The 16,594-nt window shown below is 46.6% G+C and overlaps 1 protein-coding gene across 2 annotated transcripts; it reads left to right on the top strand.

Moving 5' to 3' along the window:
- Window positions 1-94: 94 nt before the first annotated feature.
- tgfbrap1 (transforming growth factor, beta receptor associated protein 1) lies at window positions 95-15,617 on the top strand. 2 transcript variants are annotated; one of them, XM_064326520.1, is made up of 12 exons: window positions 95-250; window positions 1,242-1,956; window positions 3,403-3,597; window positions 5,990-6,144; window positions 6,641-6,723; window positions 7,569-7,910; window positions 8,471-8,528; window positions 8,722-8,865; window positions 9,065-9,211; window positions 9,324-9,483; window positions 10,661-11,094; window positions 11,525-15,617. In XM_064326520.1, exons 2-12 carry the CDS (start codon window positions 1,269-1,271, stop codon window positions 11,711-11,713), a joined length of 2,595 nt encoding a protein of 864 aa, XP_064182590.1. In that variant the 5' UTR covers window positions 95-250; window positions 1,242-1,268; the 3' UTR covers window positions 11,714-15,617. The 2 variants fall into 2 exon arrangements, with proteins under 2 accessions (XP_064182590.1, XP_064182592.1); XM_064326522.1 differs by having other exon boundaries at window positions 95-330.
- Window positions 15,618-16,594: the final 977 nt, after the last annotated feature.

Raw genomic sequence — 16,594 nt, 5'->3', positions numbered from 1 at the left:
TTAATCTAACTTGACAATGTGGCCGTGTACGCAGGACCCTCTGGGGCCTGGAACACATAAATATAATACATACGCAAGTATCTATGGTAGCGGAGAACACGATCAGTCACATGACCGGATGTACACAGACACTGGAGAAGGAAGTGCAGCGGTATCAACTTGGGAAAAGGGGAGTGGATTTGTGGAAGGAAAGGCCGAAAAAACATTACTAACCACACTTGAAAAGCGCATCGCAAGACGCCTGGCCGGGGTACGAAACAGTTTCAGCACATTTCATCTTCGTCCGTGGACTGAACGAATAACATTAGCAAGGAGTGCTCAGTTGTGACTGTCGGTTATCACTCATCACGCTAGCTGTGTGCTAGGCTCTTTCATAAATACAGTCAGCCAAGCCCAGTGCAACCTCGCTAGCTCCACTGTCAAACGTCTGGTATAGGAAACGATTACTACTATTATTACCTCCCTGGTACTGACATGTTTTGGCGTACAGCTAACTTTGTTATTCCTGTTCATATTATTGCAGCTAGTTGTTGAACGTTAGTAGAGTTGGCTCGTTGAGATAGTTAGCTACGCCTGTTGATAAGACCCGGCTATTTTTTTTTTAGCGTATCCTGTATGGCGATAGTAGTCTTGTCAGTTAATCTTAGCTAGCTAGCTGCCACAATTTCATGTATAGACATCTGAATGGAGTAACGTCGCTGAGTCAGTTAAGTATTTTGGCAGGGGACCAATTTTGCACAGTATCTGACTCGCAAGGATTTCTGTTTTGATCCACTAAGCTCGTTAACGGTATACTTGTGTGTGATTTAAGTGAGCGACTGTTGCTTGTCATTTGCCTGCCCACGCAGTGTAGTGTTCTAACGTTGCAATGTTTACCGCTAACGGTACACGTATCACCTGTCAGGTACACTCAGTTCCCACCTACCGATTCAGAAAGCAATATGAGCTCGACTGCTGTTTTGTGTTGAGATTATACTGTCAAATGGGTAACACATCTGATGGATGCACTGGAAAGAAATACATTTTTGAGATATAACAAGAAAGCACATGAGAAGGGCATTTTTGAATTTAAATGTAATTGATCTGCATTCTTCAGACCTGAAGTAATCTTCTTTTCCTTGCATGCTGTAAAATAAATTAAATAAAAATAATAGTCCATGGGGAAGCAGAAACCTCTGAGTGAGCGCTTCAAATGTGATTAGATTTAGAGTTTTTTAAAGTGTGTGCTTTTTGTCCCTCAGCCCCTGCAGTAGATGCCGTAGTTCAGCATGAGCGTGAAAGCCTTCGAGTTGGTCCCCGCCGTGGAGCGGGACCTCCTGATGGGAGACAAGGCTCGGATCAACATAGAGTGCATCGAGTGCTGCGGGAAGCACCTGTACGTGGGCACCAATGACTGCTTCGTACATCACTTCCTGCTGGAGGAGCGCACCACGCCCAAGGGCAAGCTGGCCTTCTGCGCCCAGAAGCTGCTGCACAAGTGCCTGGGCCTCAAGAAGCCCGTCAACGAGCTGAAGGCCGCCTCGGCCCTGGAGCGCCTCATCGTGCTCTGCGACAACACCGTCACCGTGGTGGACATGGTCAACCTGGAGGCCGTGTCCTCGGGCGGGGCCCGGATCAAGGGCGTGGTCTCCTTCTGCGTCAACGAGAACCCGGTCAACGGTGACCCCTTCTGTGTGGAGCTGGGGGTGATCGCCACCAAGCGGCGGACGGTGCAGATCTACATGGTGTACGAGGACCGGGTGCAGATGGTCAAGGAGGTGTCCACGCCCGAGCAGCCATGCGCCGTCTGCCTGGACGGCTACTTCCTGTGCCTCGCCCTCTCCACGCAGTACATGATCCTCAACTACAACACGGGGGCCTCCCAGGACCTCTTCCCCTACGACAGCGAGGAGAAGAAGCCCATCGTCAAGAGGATTGGGAGGGAGGAGTTCCTCTTAGCCGCCCCTGGTGGCCTGGGTGAGTTCCAACAGCCCATGGGAATTAGACCCGAGTGGAATGAAATGGAAAACATTATCATCCTTTTTCTTTTTGCTGCACATATGGACTCATTGCAAAACAGTGCTAATTTGCACATCACACAACATTGCCAGTATTAAAATGTGTAAAATCGCAATACATGTCAAGTGTTAGTCTCTGTAGTAAACAGGTATAGCCTAAAATAAGCATTGGTTTAAAATAGGCTTCACATCTGTCAGCTTGCCTAAGGATTGAGGAGCTTTTTTGCAGTGAAATTGGATTTACCCATTGAAAAACTTAGGCTCTTCGAGCTGTCAGAAGTACTGGGATGCTTGATTAAACAAAATCAAGACTTTCTGTGTGGATTGTACACAGAATATCCATTGATGATGCAAAGATAATCAGAAGGCTGCTTCCTTAAACAAAAAACTTTTATTGAAGAATATTTTAACATTGTTAACATTATGTAAACCAATTTTACATTGAATATAGGTACCTGAGTGTAAACATCATTGTGTTGAACATCAATCAATTTACTGAGCATCAATATTTCCAGTCAATTAGTGACACAATGTAAAGCAAGAAGCATAGAATCTCTGTATTAGCATCTGCCTCTTGCCCTCATAGATGTTCTCTATTGTCCTAAAAAATTATTTTCACAAAAGTAACACTGTATTTGTTTCTATGCTTAGAAATGCGTTTACTATAGGCTGTGAATAAGAGAAAATGAGCGGAGGTCCAGCCGTAGCCTGTTGACTATAATCTGTGATAAAGAAGCGGAAAATTAGCGGGTGTCTTTCTGAAAGCGCTCTGAATCCGCCAGCCAGCCGCTGGAAAACCGATGAGCAAAAACGTCAGTGAACTGCTGACCGTTTTGGCTAGCAGGGCCGCTAACTTTACCTTGGGCGTGACTCACTTGCTCTGCTAGTGCTGTTAGCTCGCTATTGGGTGGAGTTCTCAAATTGAGCCAGCTGGCAGCTATTCAGTGGTCTACCACAAACTCAGCCAGTTAGGCCTACCTCGATAGCACCAAAAAAGTTTAAGAACAGCATTCATTTTTTTGAAGATTTGTATTTACCACGCCTTGATGGCACAGCACTGTCGAGACCAGCTGGATGTTAATCTTCCTCTTGGGCTGCAATTCCTACATGGAATTACGTACACTCAAATTAAAGCTGACAGTCTTCACCTTACCCTAATTTTCATTGTTCCATTTCAAGTATGGAGTACAGAGTCAAAGCGATGAAAATATGTCACTGTCCAGGTACTTGCAGACTGCACTGTTGTCCACAATTCATCTTTGTTAATGATACAGATATGGTTAAATGCAAATACTGTTATAGTTAAAATGCAAATATTGGCTGATATGTATATATCAGTCTGGCTCTAGACAACACCACAGCAAACCTCCGTGACGCTGCCTAAATGTCCCGCCCTCCCCTGTAGGGATGTTTGCGACGGCGGACGGGGTCTCGCAGCGCGCCCCGGTGAACTGGTCGGAGAGCGTGATCGGCGCCGCCGTCTGCTTCCCGTACGTGGTGGCGCTGGATGAGGGCTTCGTCACCGTGCACAGCATGCTGGACCAGCAGCTCAAGCAGACGCTGTCCTTCAGGGACGGCCACATCCTGCAGGACTTCGAAGGTACCCACCGCTTCTCCAGTCCGCTCTCTCTCTCTCTCTCTCTCTGGGCCTAAGGACACGGCCCTTCCTGGTCCACATCCAAGGTCTACAGTAGGCCTAGTTTCCATCACGCTATCGATTGTTTTCTTATTTTGGTAGGAAGTTGAATCACAGCATAGCCTAGTCCAGGTAAACTCAAATGCCTGTTTTTATTTATTTTTGGCATCAGATTAATAATCTTTCTGGTTTTGCAAGGATGGTGGTGAGTTTGCCTAGCCTCTTAGCCTCATAGTGTGTAGTATGTTAGGGTCTATTTGCCCTCAACACCAATAGCTGCAGTTTTTGTTTGATAGAAAGAAACGTGAAACTGAAACGCCAGTCAAAATCGAAACAGAGAAGGAAACGGCTCGCAAAAAACACCAAAGGCGGCCAAAGTCGCCGAAAAGGCGCGTCTGTCGGATGGCGTGTACTCCGCGGCTCCGGCGTGAGTCGGTTAAGCCGGTGACAGAACCAGAGCAGCTGCGGAACGGCGGGCTGACGCGCGCTATCGATCCCGGGCTAAAGTGCTGAGGCGGATTTCTGCAGAGCGTGAAAATCGATGCGGCCCGATCCCGCTGAGCGCGGGCGGCGTCCGATCGGGCTGAAGTGAGCACGCTCAGATCTAATTCATCACGAAACGGCCGGTCAGTTCATAATGAGACGGGTCCTGCTCAACTTCTGAAACGGGAGGTGGGGGTGGGGGGAGGGGGGGCCCGTGGCCGTGCAGGACCGTACGGGCGGGCGCAAATCAAAACGGACAGTGCCGCTTATGGACCCCGCGAATCCAGGCCAGGTACATGATAAATGAGTTTGTGCGCCGTTAAGGGAAAATTCAATTACTCTCGGAGGAAAACGGGGAAGAAAAATGTTATTAAATCCCCCCTCCCCATTTTGCATTCGTTTGAGAAACCAACCGGAAAAAAGGGCTCTGCTGCAACACTTTGGGGTTTTATTTCAGTGATAGAAGTTTCTAGAGATTTCCGTTATGACTGTGCTTGGGCACTGTCTGGAAATGTCTGTGCCAAAGCACCAGACGGACTCCAGAAGAGCAGGCCCAGGATGATTGATAGCTATCGCTCTGCCCCCCCATACACACCTCTGTGTGCACTACCAGTGCAGGCCTTGTGGTGGTGCTGTTCACCTGTTCTGCAGGCGGTATCTCACTGTAAGTCTCCTGTACGGCTGTAAAGTTTTAAAGCTTGATCATAACCTACAGGGCAGTTAATGGAACACTGCCACTGTACACTTTTATATTACATTTTATTTGGCAGACGTTTTTTACCCAAAGCGACGTCCCAACTCCAATCGGTAGTAATTTAAGTAAGTATAAAAAAATTTTTAAAATGTTTTTATGGCTTGTTTTGAATATAATGTGTGTTTGTTCAGGATCCACATTGCGGTGCTTTGTTCTTTATGTGCGTTTACATTCACTGGTCTGGGAGTGTGGTTATCTAGCTCTGGCACTGTTGTTTATATAACCTGGAGGAGTGCACTTATGTTCCCTTACATTGTAAGTCTCTATGCACAAGAGCATCTCTTAAATGGATGTACTGTGCTAATTCTGTTGATTTATTCAGGGACAAAAAACAGCAGCATGCATCATCTCTGCTCTAATGCAATTCTGATGAAGTTATGAAGGCTCAATGACATGCTCTTATCACAGCCACCAATGAGTACTCCACTGATGAAAGGCTTTACTTTTACTGTCAGCGTAACATTTTACATTGAGTTTGGGCTCATTTAACAGACGCTCGTGTTCTGAGCGAGCAGGTCAGAACATTCAGAGCAGCGGCGCGGGCAAAGTGATCCTCCGTACCGCGACCGGAACAAAGTGTTATTGTGCGAAACGACGCTGTAACAAACGCGTAGTCATGCTCCAGTCCCACAGTGAAAGGGATGAGATGGAGCTATCCCACAATGCTCTAGCAAACTGGCTGAAGTTGAGTACATCCTAAATTGTGCTCCAAAATGGCGCTTGTTGTCTCCAAATGGTTCTGGTCCAAACACAGTCTGTCACCACCGAGACAGGAGGCAGGGAATCATTTCAACTGCTGTTAGTGGATTTAGAACCACTCTAAACATGATTCAGACTCTCTAATCCTGTAGTTGTAATTGATGTGTCTGATTAAATTGTGCTAAAGCACACCTTTGCACTGTCTGGAAAATGCATTTTATTTTGGTCATATATACTTGGTCATATATGCTATATTTTAATGAGCTTTTCATGTAGAACGGTTGAGTTATGATTATGGAGCAGCTCTCATTTTGTTCTTCTGTTGACATGGTGAGAGTCGGCACCTTGCGTTGAGCCTTGCTCCTGGAACAGGTTGAACTGCTGTGTGCTGAACATTTTTGGGTGTTGGCCCCCCCTTAGGGAAGGTGGTGCTGGCGTCGACGAAGGCGGTGTACGTGCTGGTGCCCCTGCCCCTGGAGAGACAGATCCAGGACCTGCTGGCGGGACACCGCGTGGAGGAAGCCCTCACTCTGGCCGAGGGTGCGAGGAGAAACATCCCCAAAGACAAGTTCCAGGTGCGGTTCACCTCTCAACCGTGCGGTTCACCTCTCAACCGTGCGGTTCACCTCTCAACCGTGTGGTTCACCTCTCAACCGTGCGGTTCCAGTCGTTCATTCGTCTCTTTGTTAATGCATTAGTGTATCATCTGTTCTGCTTTCCCTGTCCCTTTCGCCCATACTCCTACTACCCTTTTGGCTAATAGAAGCCCCCAGATATGGTCACAGGTGTTCTTGTTTTGTTGAATCACTGGGCTAGTACAGAAACCTGTATCCATGCCCCGCCTCTCATATGTGATTGGACAATTCTGTTTTTTTTATGGATTTGACAGGGAACTCATTTGTTGGGTGAGAATCAGACCTGCTTGGCTTGTTGTACTCTTTCTTTTGATCTACATATTGAATTTCAGTGGCACATATCCCAGGCCAGCAGTGATGCTGAATTCCTTGAGATTGACATTCATTCCTCCCTTTTCATTTATCCCCTGCTCTTGTTTCTGTCTCTGTTTTCCAGATCATGCACAGAAGAATCCTTCAGCAGGCAGGATTCATACAGTTTGGACAGCTTCAGTTTTTAGAAGCGAAAGAGCATTTCAGGTAGTTCCACGTAGGCGATTTTCTTCATCCTCTGATTAAACGTGCTCACTGCTATTGAGGCGCTGATCTTTGTATTGAAACGTTCCTAATTACTGTCTGGCGTAGTTATTCTCTTAATCACGGCTTCTGAACCCAGCTGACCCTCAGTGGTCAGCTTCAATCCATCAGCTCTATTTATAAATGTAGTCCTCCCCTCTTAGCTACAGTGCTAATTCACTCCCACATGTACGCTAACACATTCATTCACACTGGCTTCATCAACCCAATAGAACATATTCAGTACATTTATTTTATACTGCTGTATGTTTCATTTCTGCAAAGGTAGATAAAGGCGATGTATACAAATAAAAATTGACTTAATTTAGATTTATCCCCTTAAGTCACACCAGCAACAATTTTCAATCGATCTGGTCATACAATGTACTGATAGATGTATAGTGTATTATCAGCACAACAATCTGTGGCCAAATACATTTCATTCAGTGTTGTGAAAAAGAAACTACTCTCTTTCAAGCCAAGGGGTTTACATATTATAACATAGCTAACCCTCATATAGTCCTCAGCAAATCCTGCTAGTAGATAAATGTAACCTCCTGTGACAAACAGCACATAACAGATTTAACCTTAATAGTTATTCAGACATAAATAAGAGAACATGCGGAAGCTGTCAGTGATAAAGTTAAAACCTTACTGCTTCTGTATCAGTTAAGAAGTTACTTAGAACCAGGTGCTGCTAATCAAGTCCACAAGATTGGTTGAGAATCCGGTGATGCGAGTTTGGCCTTAGCTTTTCCACCTCACCGTCAATCCCCAGTCTTTCCTGATCCGCCTGCCCCCTTTGACAGGAAGGGGCAGCTGGACGTGCGGGAGCTCATCTCCCTCTACCCGCTGCTGCTGCCCTCCTCGTCGTCGTTCACGCGCTGCCACCCGCCGCTCCACGAGTTCGCCGACCTCAACCACCTGGCGCAGGGCGACCAGGAGAAGGTGCGGCGCTGCAAGCTGTTCCTCGTCAGCTACCTGCGGGAGGCGCGGAGCACGGAGGTGGCCAACGGCTGCCGCGAGGACGTGGACACGGCGCTGCTCAAGCTGTACGCCGAGGCCGACCACGAGAGCCTGCTGGACCTGCTGGCCTCCGAGAACGCCTGCCTGCTGGCCGACAGCGCCCCCTGGCTGGAGAAGCACCACAAGTGGGTACTGCGGCTGGCTGGGGGGTTTGGGGGCGATGTCGGCCAGCTCACGCTCTGGTTTTTTTTTTTCTTTTTCTCATTCACTTTTGGTTTCACTCGTCGTTTAATTTGTGTTTTACTTTCTGTTTTCGTATCCATTTTTTATTACTGTTTATTCTTCTCTATATACTGTAAATGTCTAATGCACGCAGCTGTAATCCAGGGCTGTATGCTAACATGTTTTTCCAAAAGAACACGTGCTCCTTAGGAGCACACAAATGCGTTTCACTTAATAAATGTGCTCCAGTTATTTTCCAGTTAGCACACATCAGTTTTCATGAGTAGAGCCCTGTTGTAATATAATATCCTCAATGAATGTACTTTATTTGCCACAGTGAAGTCCAGCTTATCTATCAAATTTGGTCACTTTTTATTTCTGTTATTCCTCAGGGTTGGTTATCAGCTTTTGTCATAATGGCAAAAATTGTAGCTCCTGAGAAATTGATCTATCACACTTGTGCCTAAACAATACGCTGGTCCTTAATATTCACTTTAATTTTTCTATGTTTTGTGCTTGTCAGGTATTTTGCACTTGGACTCCTCTACCGCTATAATGGCCAGGATGATGCTGCATTGCAGGTGAGCAACTTACTCCCTGACTGTGCGTCTGGACTGTTATGTTCAGCTTCAGAAAATAACAGTACTGTTGCCTCTTCTTTTCTGCTGGAGTTTAGTGTGGTTTACTTACTCGGCAAAGTAAAATATGTCTCTCTCTCTCTTTCTTTTTCTCTTTCTCTCTGTCTCTCTCTTTCCCTCTATCTCCCTGCCTCAGCTATGGGTGAAGGTCGTGAATGGAGACCTTCAGGACTCGACCCGCTCCGATCTCTATGAGTATGTTGTGGACTTCCTGAGTTTCTGCCCCAACCTGGACCTGGTGTGGAAATACGCAGAATGGGCCTTACAGAAGGACCAGAAGGTCTGTACTCAGCGCACTGTGTAACCTCTGATAGGTTTGACTCTGCACTCAAAGGTTGAGTTTTAACTTGTAAACAAACATGTCGTTACCAAATCTGATTCACACTGAATTTAAGTAATGCAAAACTTAAGTCAAGAGAGAATAGAAATTCCCATATTTTTAAATGGCGGAATGGTTGCCTTTTGGTCATTCTGTACAGGTGGGTGTCCAGATCTTCACAAGGAGAACAGTGAGCGATGACCAGGCTGGCCAGATGAACCCAGATTCCATAATCAAGTACCTGCACAAGTACCAGCAGGCCACACTTCTCTATCTGGAGCACCTTGTTCTGGAAAGGAGAGTTCAGGTGAAGACTGCGCTGCAGAGGCTGGGCTCAATTCATCCAGTCGTTTATTACATGGGTGTACGAAGGTGTGTATATATGCATATTACATGTGTTATATCTGTCTCCCCTGCAGAAAGAGAAACTCCACACACACCTGGCTGTTCTGTACCTGGATCGAGTGCTGGGTTTGCTCTCCCAGAGCCCCTCTCCGGCCCAGGAGGTGGCCAAGGCTCGGGAACAGCTCCAGAAGCTGCTAAAGGAGTCCAATCTGTACAGAGTCCAGCTGCTACTGGGTGAGTGTTGGTCACGTTCGGCCAATCGGTTTACCAGGTTCGGCTGTTGCTGGGTGAGCGACAGCCACTCCCAGTCAATCAAGCTCTCGCTGAAATCAGTAAAGTTTTTGGGAGTCAACACTCAGCCAATCAATCTGCCAGATTCGACTGTTACTGGGTGAGTGACAGTCCCGCTCTGCCAGTTGCAGCCCTATTTTGTCATTAGAATTAATCAAGCCCAATTTTAGGAAGCACAAAAAGTGCTCGATCATTAGAACGACAGGGAACCTGGTACAGCACTTGTTGGAGGTGACATTCGCAAGCTAATTTCATGGCAAGTTTTGGATGTTTGATTAGAAGACAACACCATGTGTCGTGTGAATGAACGTCATGGTGCACTCGCACAGATTGAGCGTAAGCTCGCACGCGAGGAAATGCAAATGTTTACGGACAGATTCCTGCTGGCCTTTATTATCTGTGACTCAGCAGTTTGGTTAATTGAGGCGGTGCTCTTTTATCTGTTATTATGAAATGCAAACAACCACTGCCTCTTACTGTCAGAGATACAGAGAATGAGGCATTCAGACGAGAGCCCACAGGCAGACAGGCTGGGAAATATTTTCCCTCAGATAAAAGCAGGTCCTGCTGTGTGTACACCACCAGTCTTAGATTAGACTCTTTTGGCCTGTATTTTTAATGCATAGGATGATATAAAACATGGTTGGGAACAGGAAAAATATGTTTCTGTCTGTACCCGCATGACTGAAGTTATTAGGAGACAGTCGTTGGTATCCAAGCGAAAAGGAAAGGTGGCTCGGCTAACCTCCATCAACAAACACTGTTGACATAAACGATAGAATGACATTAGTTAGCCTCTCGCTACTGTTAGACTAGTCCGATCACTTTTCTCTATTTCAGGAAGTGGCACAAAACAAAAACGCTGATATATATATATACCAGTACATGTGTTGCCCACGGTGTATGGATCTGTGAAATTTTCCCCAGTGTTGTGATGATGCTTTCTCCAGTATCGGCTATGATGCGTGTGCATCACCAGTACTCTATAGTGTGTTGTGACGGAGATGAACCCTGCCCTGTGTGTTGTAACGGAGATGATCCCTGCCCTGTGTTGTGACGGAGATGATGCCTGCCCTATGTGTTGTCATGGAGATGAACCCTGTCCTGTATCTGTTCTCAGGTAAGCTGCAGGACACAGAGCTGCTGCTGGAGCGTGCCACTCTACACGGGAAGCTGGAGGAGCACGACAAGGCGCTGCACATCCTGGTGCACCAGCTGAAAGACTTCCCCGCCGCCGAGGGCTACTGCCTGTGGGCGTCGGCCTCCCGGGACGAGGAGCACCGGCGGCGGCTCTTCCACCTGCTGCTGGGCGTGTACCTGGACCCGGACGCCCCCGGCGACGAGCGCACGGTGGCGGCCGTGGACCTGCTCAACCGCCACGCAGGCGCCTTCGACGCCGCGCAGGTGCTCCGCCTGCTCCCCGAGGGCTGGTCCCTGCAGCTGCTCCGCCCCTTCCTGAGCGGGGCGCTGAGGGGCGCCATGCACGCCCGCCGCACCTCCCAGGTGGCCCTGGGGCTGGCGCGGGCCGAGAACCTGCTGCTCAAACACGACAGGGTGAGCGCCCGGACGGCGGCCATTTTCCTGATGGTCTTCTCCTCCGGTTACTGCACTTCACTTTATAGCTGATTTAATCCTTTTGCAGTTGGTTTTTCTTATTACATATTACATTACATTACAGGCATTTAGCAGACGTTCTTATCCAGAGCAACTCACACAGAATTTACATTGTATCCAGTTATACAGCTGGATGTATACTGAAGCGATGCAGGTTAAGTGCCTTGCTCAAGGGTACAACAGCAGTGTCCTACACGGGAATCGAACCTGTGACCTTTAGGTTACAAGACCAGTTCCTTACCCATTATACTTCTTGCAGCCTTTATGTGTTACAGCTTCCCAATTAAGTCTAAAATGGATGCCGTTGTTGGGTTGCATGAAAAATAGTTTTTGTGAAACTAAAATGGCTTCTGATTTTGTGTTGCCGCAGCTGAAATACCGAGGTGGGCCGGTCTTCGTGTCGGAGAAGAAGGGATGCCAGCTGTGCCATAACACGTTCACCGAGCCGGACTGCGTGTGCCTGCCGGGGGGCGTGCCCGTCCACACGCACTGCGCCGCCCAGAGGGCCAGAGACTCGCCCAGGAAAAGGCCCAGCGCCAATCCCAGCAACCACACATGAGCCCCGCCCCCCACTTCGTGCTCCGCCCACCTTCGCCAGGAGAGGGCCGAACAGACTGCCGTGAGAGGAGGGGAAGATAAGCACAGGCCCGTCATAGGCCCCGCCCAGCAGAGACTCTCGGCCGCAGAGCGCCAAACACAACGCCGCTCTGGCTGTCCCCTCCCACACACAGACCCCATTCTGTGTGAGTGCAGGAGGGTGTGGGGCTGTTTGTCCATCATTATCTCTCCAGGCAATGGTTAAGGCCGAAAGACAAACTGTGAATACTGTTCTTTAAAAAAAAACAAAACCCTCCATCAAACGCAATGGCAGAAAAACAAAGAAAACAAACTTTTAACGTAAAGCTTAAAAAACTGAAAATAAAGCTTTTTAAGCACCCAAAGGGCTGTGGTAGTTCTACACTTCAGTCTTTCCCTTTATAGCTCTTGTCCGTGGCTGTACCGCCAGCCGTTGTCTTGGGATTGGCGGAGTGAGTGAGTGAGCCTCTCGCGCGGCTGTGTTGCAATCACAGACACCTTTGGCAAAGCACCACTCCTGAGCGCTTACAGGCCCGTATGTTCCCTTCAAGATTTCGGGAGAGGGTTCCACTGTATCCCTCCGGCTGTTCATCCTAAACCTAACCACTTCCGTGTTCCCTCATACCCGTTATCACTGGTTCTGGAGCTGCGTCCAGATTGGGGAGAAGGTCGATGCATTCTTTCTTTTTTTTTTTCCACCCCGTTAATGATTTGGTTGCAGGAAATTGCAGATGCACTGGACTGGGATGGATGTCTGCTGAACTCGATGTGAAAAAGGGGAGATGTTCCTTAAATTTTAGCCTTACTGGTCTGGGAGTCAGAATGGTTGGCTCGGACAGTTCCATCTTTTTGAACGCATCTCTGTCACTCCTTACCCCACTTGGGGAAGCACACGAGAGAGGTGCCAAACGTTTGTGCAATTTTTAAGTTAAACGAGTAATTATTGCTGTATTTGAGAAAGGCACCCTGGTTAACTTCAACGTATTTGTTTCCTTAGCAAACAGGCTATTTTCCACACCTTGCTTAGTTTAAATAATACATTCTTTCCATTTCAGCTGTACCTACAACAGACTTTCATTCAGGATTCAAACCACAACATTACAGTACACACATTTATATTGGCAGCCATTTTGTATTTACAGTAGGAGAAAAAGGGAAATGTAGTTCTTGATAGTGGTATCAGTACGAGGGAAAACTACAAATCACAGGCGGTTTCCAGATATCTTCAGTGTCTACTGTAGCTCTTATGTTGGAGCTTTTAGAAAATACCAAGGCTATCAGATGTTTTATTTCTATTTTATTAATGTGCAATGGAAAGATATAATTAACCATGCCTCTAAATGATGAAATTCTCATTTGTGTGAAATGATATATGGTGTATGTCAGCTCGGACTTGTTTCTGCCAGGAGGAATTTGAAGAGCACAAGCCCATGAGGGAAGATTCATGGACATCCCAGAGCCCCCTTCTCTTTTTGTAACTTGGATCTTCCACCTGTAGCCCCGTTCTCTCTGGTTGTTAGCTGGCGACCCTCTTCCGCAACCCCTCCTCCTTTCCAGTAGAATTGGCATCTTTTTAAAGCTGGTGTGTTTGGAAGCGAATAGCGGTTACCCCAGCGTTACTCAATTACCCATGAGGTTCGCATTGTGCTGCGTGCTGTGTGTGCTGTACCTGTCCGGCACCTTCCTACTTCCTGTCTTGAACAGGAAGTAAAGCTTTGCTTTAGCGGTAGCTAGTATTCCAGCCTCAGGAGGCTCCCTGATTGATGACGCCGTGAGATTGAACAGGTCAGTGTAAGAAGCCTCGCTTTGTGTGAAAGCCTTACCCCACTACAGTGTATGGTGTCTGAACAGTTTTCAGTGTTCTGTTCTTCAGTTCCATATCATTTGTCAGAGACCAGAGGTCTGCAACCCTGGTACTGAAGAGTTGCAGGGTCTCCTGGTATTTGTTTTCACTTAATAATCAGCCCCAAGAACCCAGGTGAGTTAACCGTGTACTCAACCACTTTTAACGGATCAATTAATTCTCTACAAATACCAGCACACTGAAGCTCTCCAAGGCCAGGGTTGCGGATCTCTGTCCTAGACCATGTGCTCTGGTGTGCTGTTCTGTGTTGCATGCAAGGGTTTAATCATTATAGCTGACATTTAACCCTGTTTTTAAATGGTGGGCTTTATCATTGAAAAACAGACTTGTAATGTGATTTGATACGGATGAGATGTATTAAGTGTAAAGCTTTGGCATTTAAAACTTTTTTGTAAGAAAAAACTGCTCCCAGATACTTGAATGTGTATATATGAACATATTTTATATTTTTTAATCATGTGCGTTAAGTTCTTTTTCTAACACTAGAAGCTATGAGTGGGCAGAATATCAGAATACAGTTACAGTGAGCGGTGACGCCCCAGTGTTCTCAACATGTCTGCTGGATTGTGACATCAGAGCCACTGCCAGTACAGAAATCTCTGCTTCCAGGCAGCAGTTCCAGGGGTCCACTGATCCTAGATCATCAAGCACAGTCATGTGACCTCACACAATTATAGCAGTAAAACTGATTTAACTCATTGGCGGATTGTCCCTCTTGGGTACAGAGCCTAGGACACACATCAGCTCTCTCAGGTGTTGATTTAATCATTGTGCAGATGGTTTTGGCTCTATGCTTGGAATGAGGTGGGGAGGGTTAGCTGCTGGTTGCGTTGTGCTGGGAAAGCGTGTGTCCCCAGAGTGGGACGCAGCTGTGTCGGAGTGATCACAACGGGCTCTTCTTTGTTGTGATGTCCTGAGGCCGTTGAAAGTGGAGTATGATGACCACAGTGGCACGGCCAGTCTCATCTGTGTAGATCTCCAGAGAGGAGGAGAAATTGCCAATGTAAGGTGGCACTTATGCGCACAATGAACTTGAGGCCAATCTCTCTCCTCTTATTAGATGTCAACAACAGCATCCTGTCCTTACTGGGGGAAAGATAGAATCATCTGTAATTCTGAGATTATCTACTTTTGATAGGCTCGATGTTCCTCAACAGTTACACGTGTAAATGGTTGTGACCTGCCTGTCTGTGTTACAGTATCAAACTTGTACTGTGAACTGCTCATCCTGGCAACCTGCTCATTTTGGTCTATAGTATTCTGCAAGAGAAATACTGTCTTTCATCAAATGTGATTTTTTTTTTGGGGGGGGAAGAAAAAAATTACCCAGGCTTTTTCATGGTTGTCATTTTAATCCACATTTTGCAGCCTCTTTTCTATGCTTATCCTGTATGCAGATTACTCCTGTGTTGTAATGGCTAATATAACAGGGATAATGAGACCCTGCTGGCCAATTTAATTGTACTGAAGTAAGGAACTACAATATCCAGATGAGCAGTGCTTCAGTCGCAATTCTACACAACAAAAAAATAAACGTATGCCCAAAATATAACTCTCCTTCCCCCTCCATGTTGTGTGAGGTTGTCTGGCTCGGCACGTCTGTGTACTGCTTGTGCTACAGTTTAACTCCAACCTCCGTGAAGTTACCCAGGCCTAACAGAAAGCCTCCCTCTAAAGTACAGCTGCCACCCCAGAAATGTTCCTCTAGTCCAGTGAGACTCCCCTGCCCCCTTTCCAGTGGGTTTGGATGATTCTCCCAATTTTTAATAAGTGTGTGTCTGACCGTCAATGCCTCCTCGCTCCTCAGCTTCCCGTGGCACTAAACTAGTTACATTTATATCTGTAGGTGTGTATGTGTATCTGTACAGATACACCGTATATTTGTACATTTATGCATGCATGCATATGGTAGACATACAGTACATAGTGTTGCTTTGTAAATCCATACAAATGTAGGTGGAATGTACAAAATGTAAAGTCCATTTTCAATAAAAGTGACAAAGTTTATTTTGTCCCAACCTAATTTCTTGTCGCCTTACTTTTGTCTACCTGTAGCGTCGCCAAGTATTCGTAAGGTGCACGCAACGCCTTTGTTAGCATTGCCCTGTTGCCTTACACAGCTTTAAGTCACGGCAGTTCTTGATGGAGCGCCAGAAGGCCTGGTGTTTCGCTTGAGGCCTTTAAAGGCTTAAACCCCCAACTGCTGCTTGCGGCTTTATTTTTAACTAACTTAGTTCTAACTAGCTGGGCCTTCTTACTGACCTTGCTGCGTGCTGCCGACTTCTACTCCTGAACAATTCAGGGATCAGAAGATATCTTTGTGGGAAGTGTGGGAAGAGGAGGAGAGATCGGCCTTTTGAGTAGGACAAAAATTAGTGGTCAAGAGAGACCGAGTGACGAGGACAGAAATGGGAATGGCTTAGGGAGTCTCTGACTGCAGCATCACTGTTTCATGTCCTCAGTGTAAATTGAGACTTCATCAATGGCGTGAAATCAAGCACATTTTTTGGTGTGCAATTTATCACCATTTTGAAAAATATTAATTTTCCTCCCCGCGACCCTGCTCAGGATAAGCGTGTATAGATAATGGATGGATGGGATGGATTAATCTTCCGGACCTGCACATAATTTCGAAGTGAAACTTTTCAATAATCGCATACAACTTATTAAAACTACTTTATCTATATGGCTGCACAATATTAAATCCCACAAATAAATATTGTGTCAACCATTTATTTGTCAATTTTGTAGAATTGTCTAATTTATGTAGTCACAGACTATACACGGCACAGAGATTCCAAACAAAATGCAAATTGATGATCTTTAGGCCAAGAACTCAGGTGCTTAAGCATGTGTGATAACTCTTAGTGTTTCCCTTTACCGCTGTGTTGCACTGATTACATTGTGCCAAACAGCTTGGCGCATAACCAAAAAAAGCCGAAGTGTGAGATTTCAGCGGAATACAAAAAGGCCTCCCGCAAAAGTTCCACCATTGTCCCG

This window comes from Anguilla rostrata, chromosome 3 (genome assembly GCF_018555375.3).
Source record: "Anguilla rostrata isolate EN2019 chromosome 3, ASM1855537v3, whole genome shotgun sequence".
In the NCBI taxonomy this organism is placed as follows: Eukaryota; Metazoa; Chordata; class Actinopteri; order Anguilliformes; family Anguillidae; genus Anguilla; species Anguilla rostrata.
This window is presented reverse-complemented; position numbering and strand designations above follow the sequence as displayed.

Excerpts from the sequence above, each read along its gene's own strand:
- tgfbrap1 (XM_064326520.1), top strand. The coding sequence starts at position 1,269 with ATGAGCGTGAAAGCCTTCGAGTTGGTCCCCGCCGTGGAGCGGGACCTC. Across the intron at positions 8,866-9,064 it reads CCTTACAGAAGGACCAGAAG|GTGGGTGTCCAGATCTTCAC; the intron begins GTCTGTACTCAG and ends CATTCTGTACAG. Across the intron at positions 9,484-10,660 it reads CAGAGTCCAGCTGCTACTGG|GTAAGCTGCAGGACACAGAG; the intron begins GTGAGTGTTGGT and ends ATCTGTTCTCAG.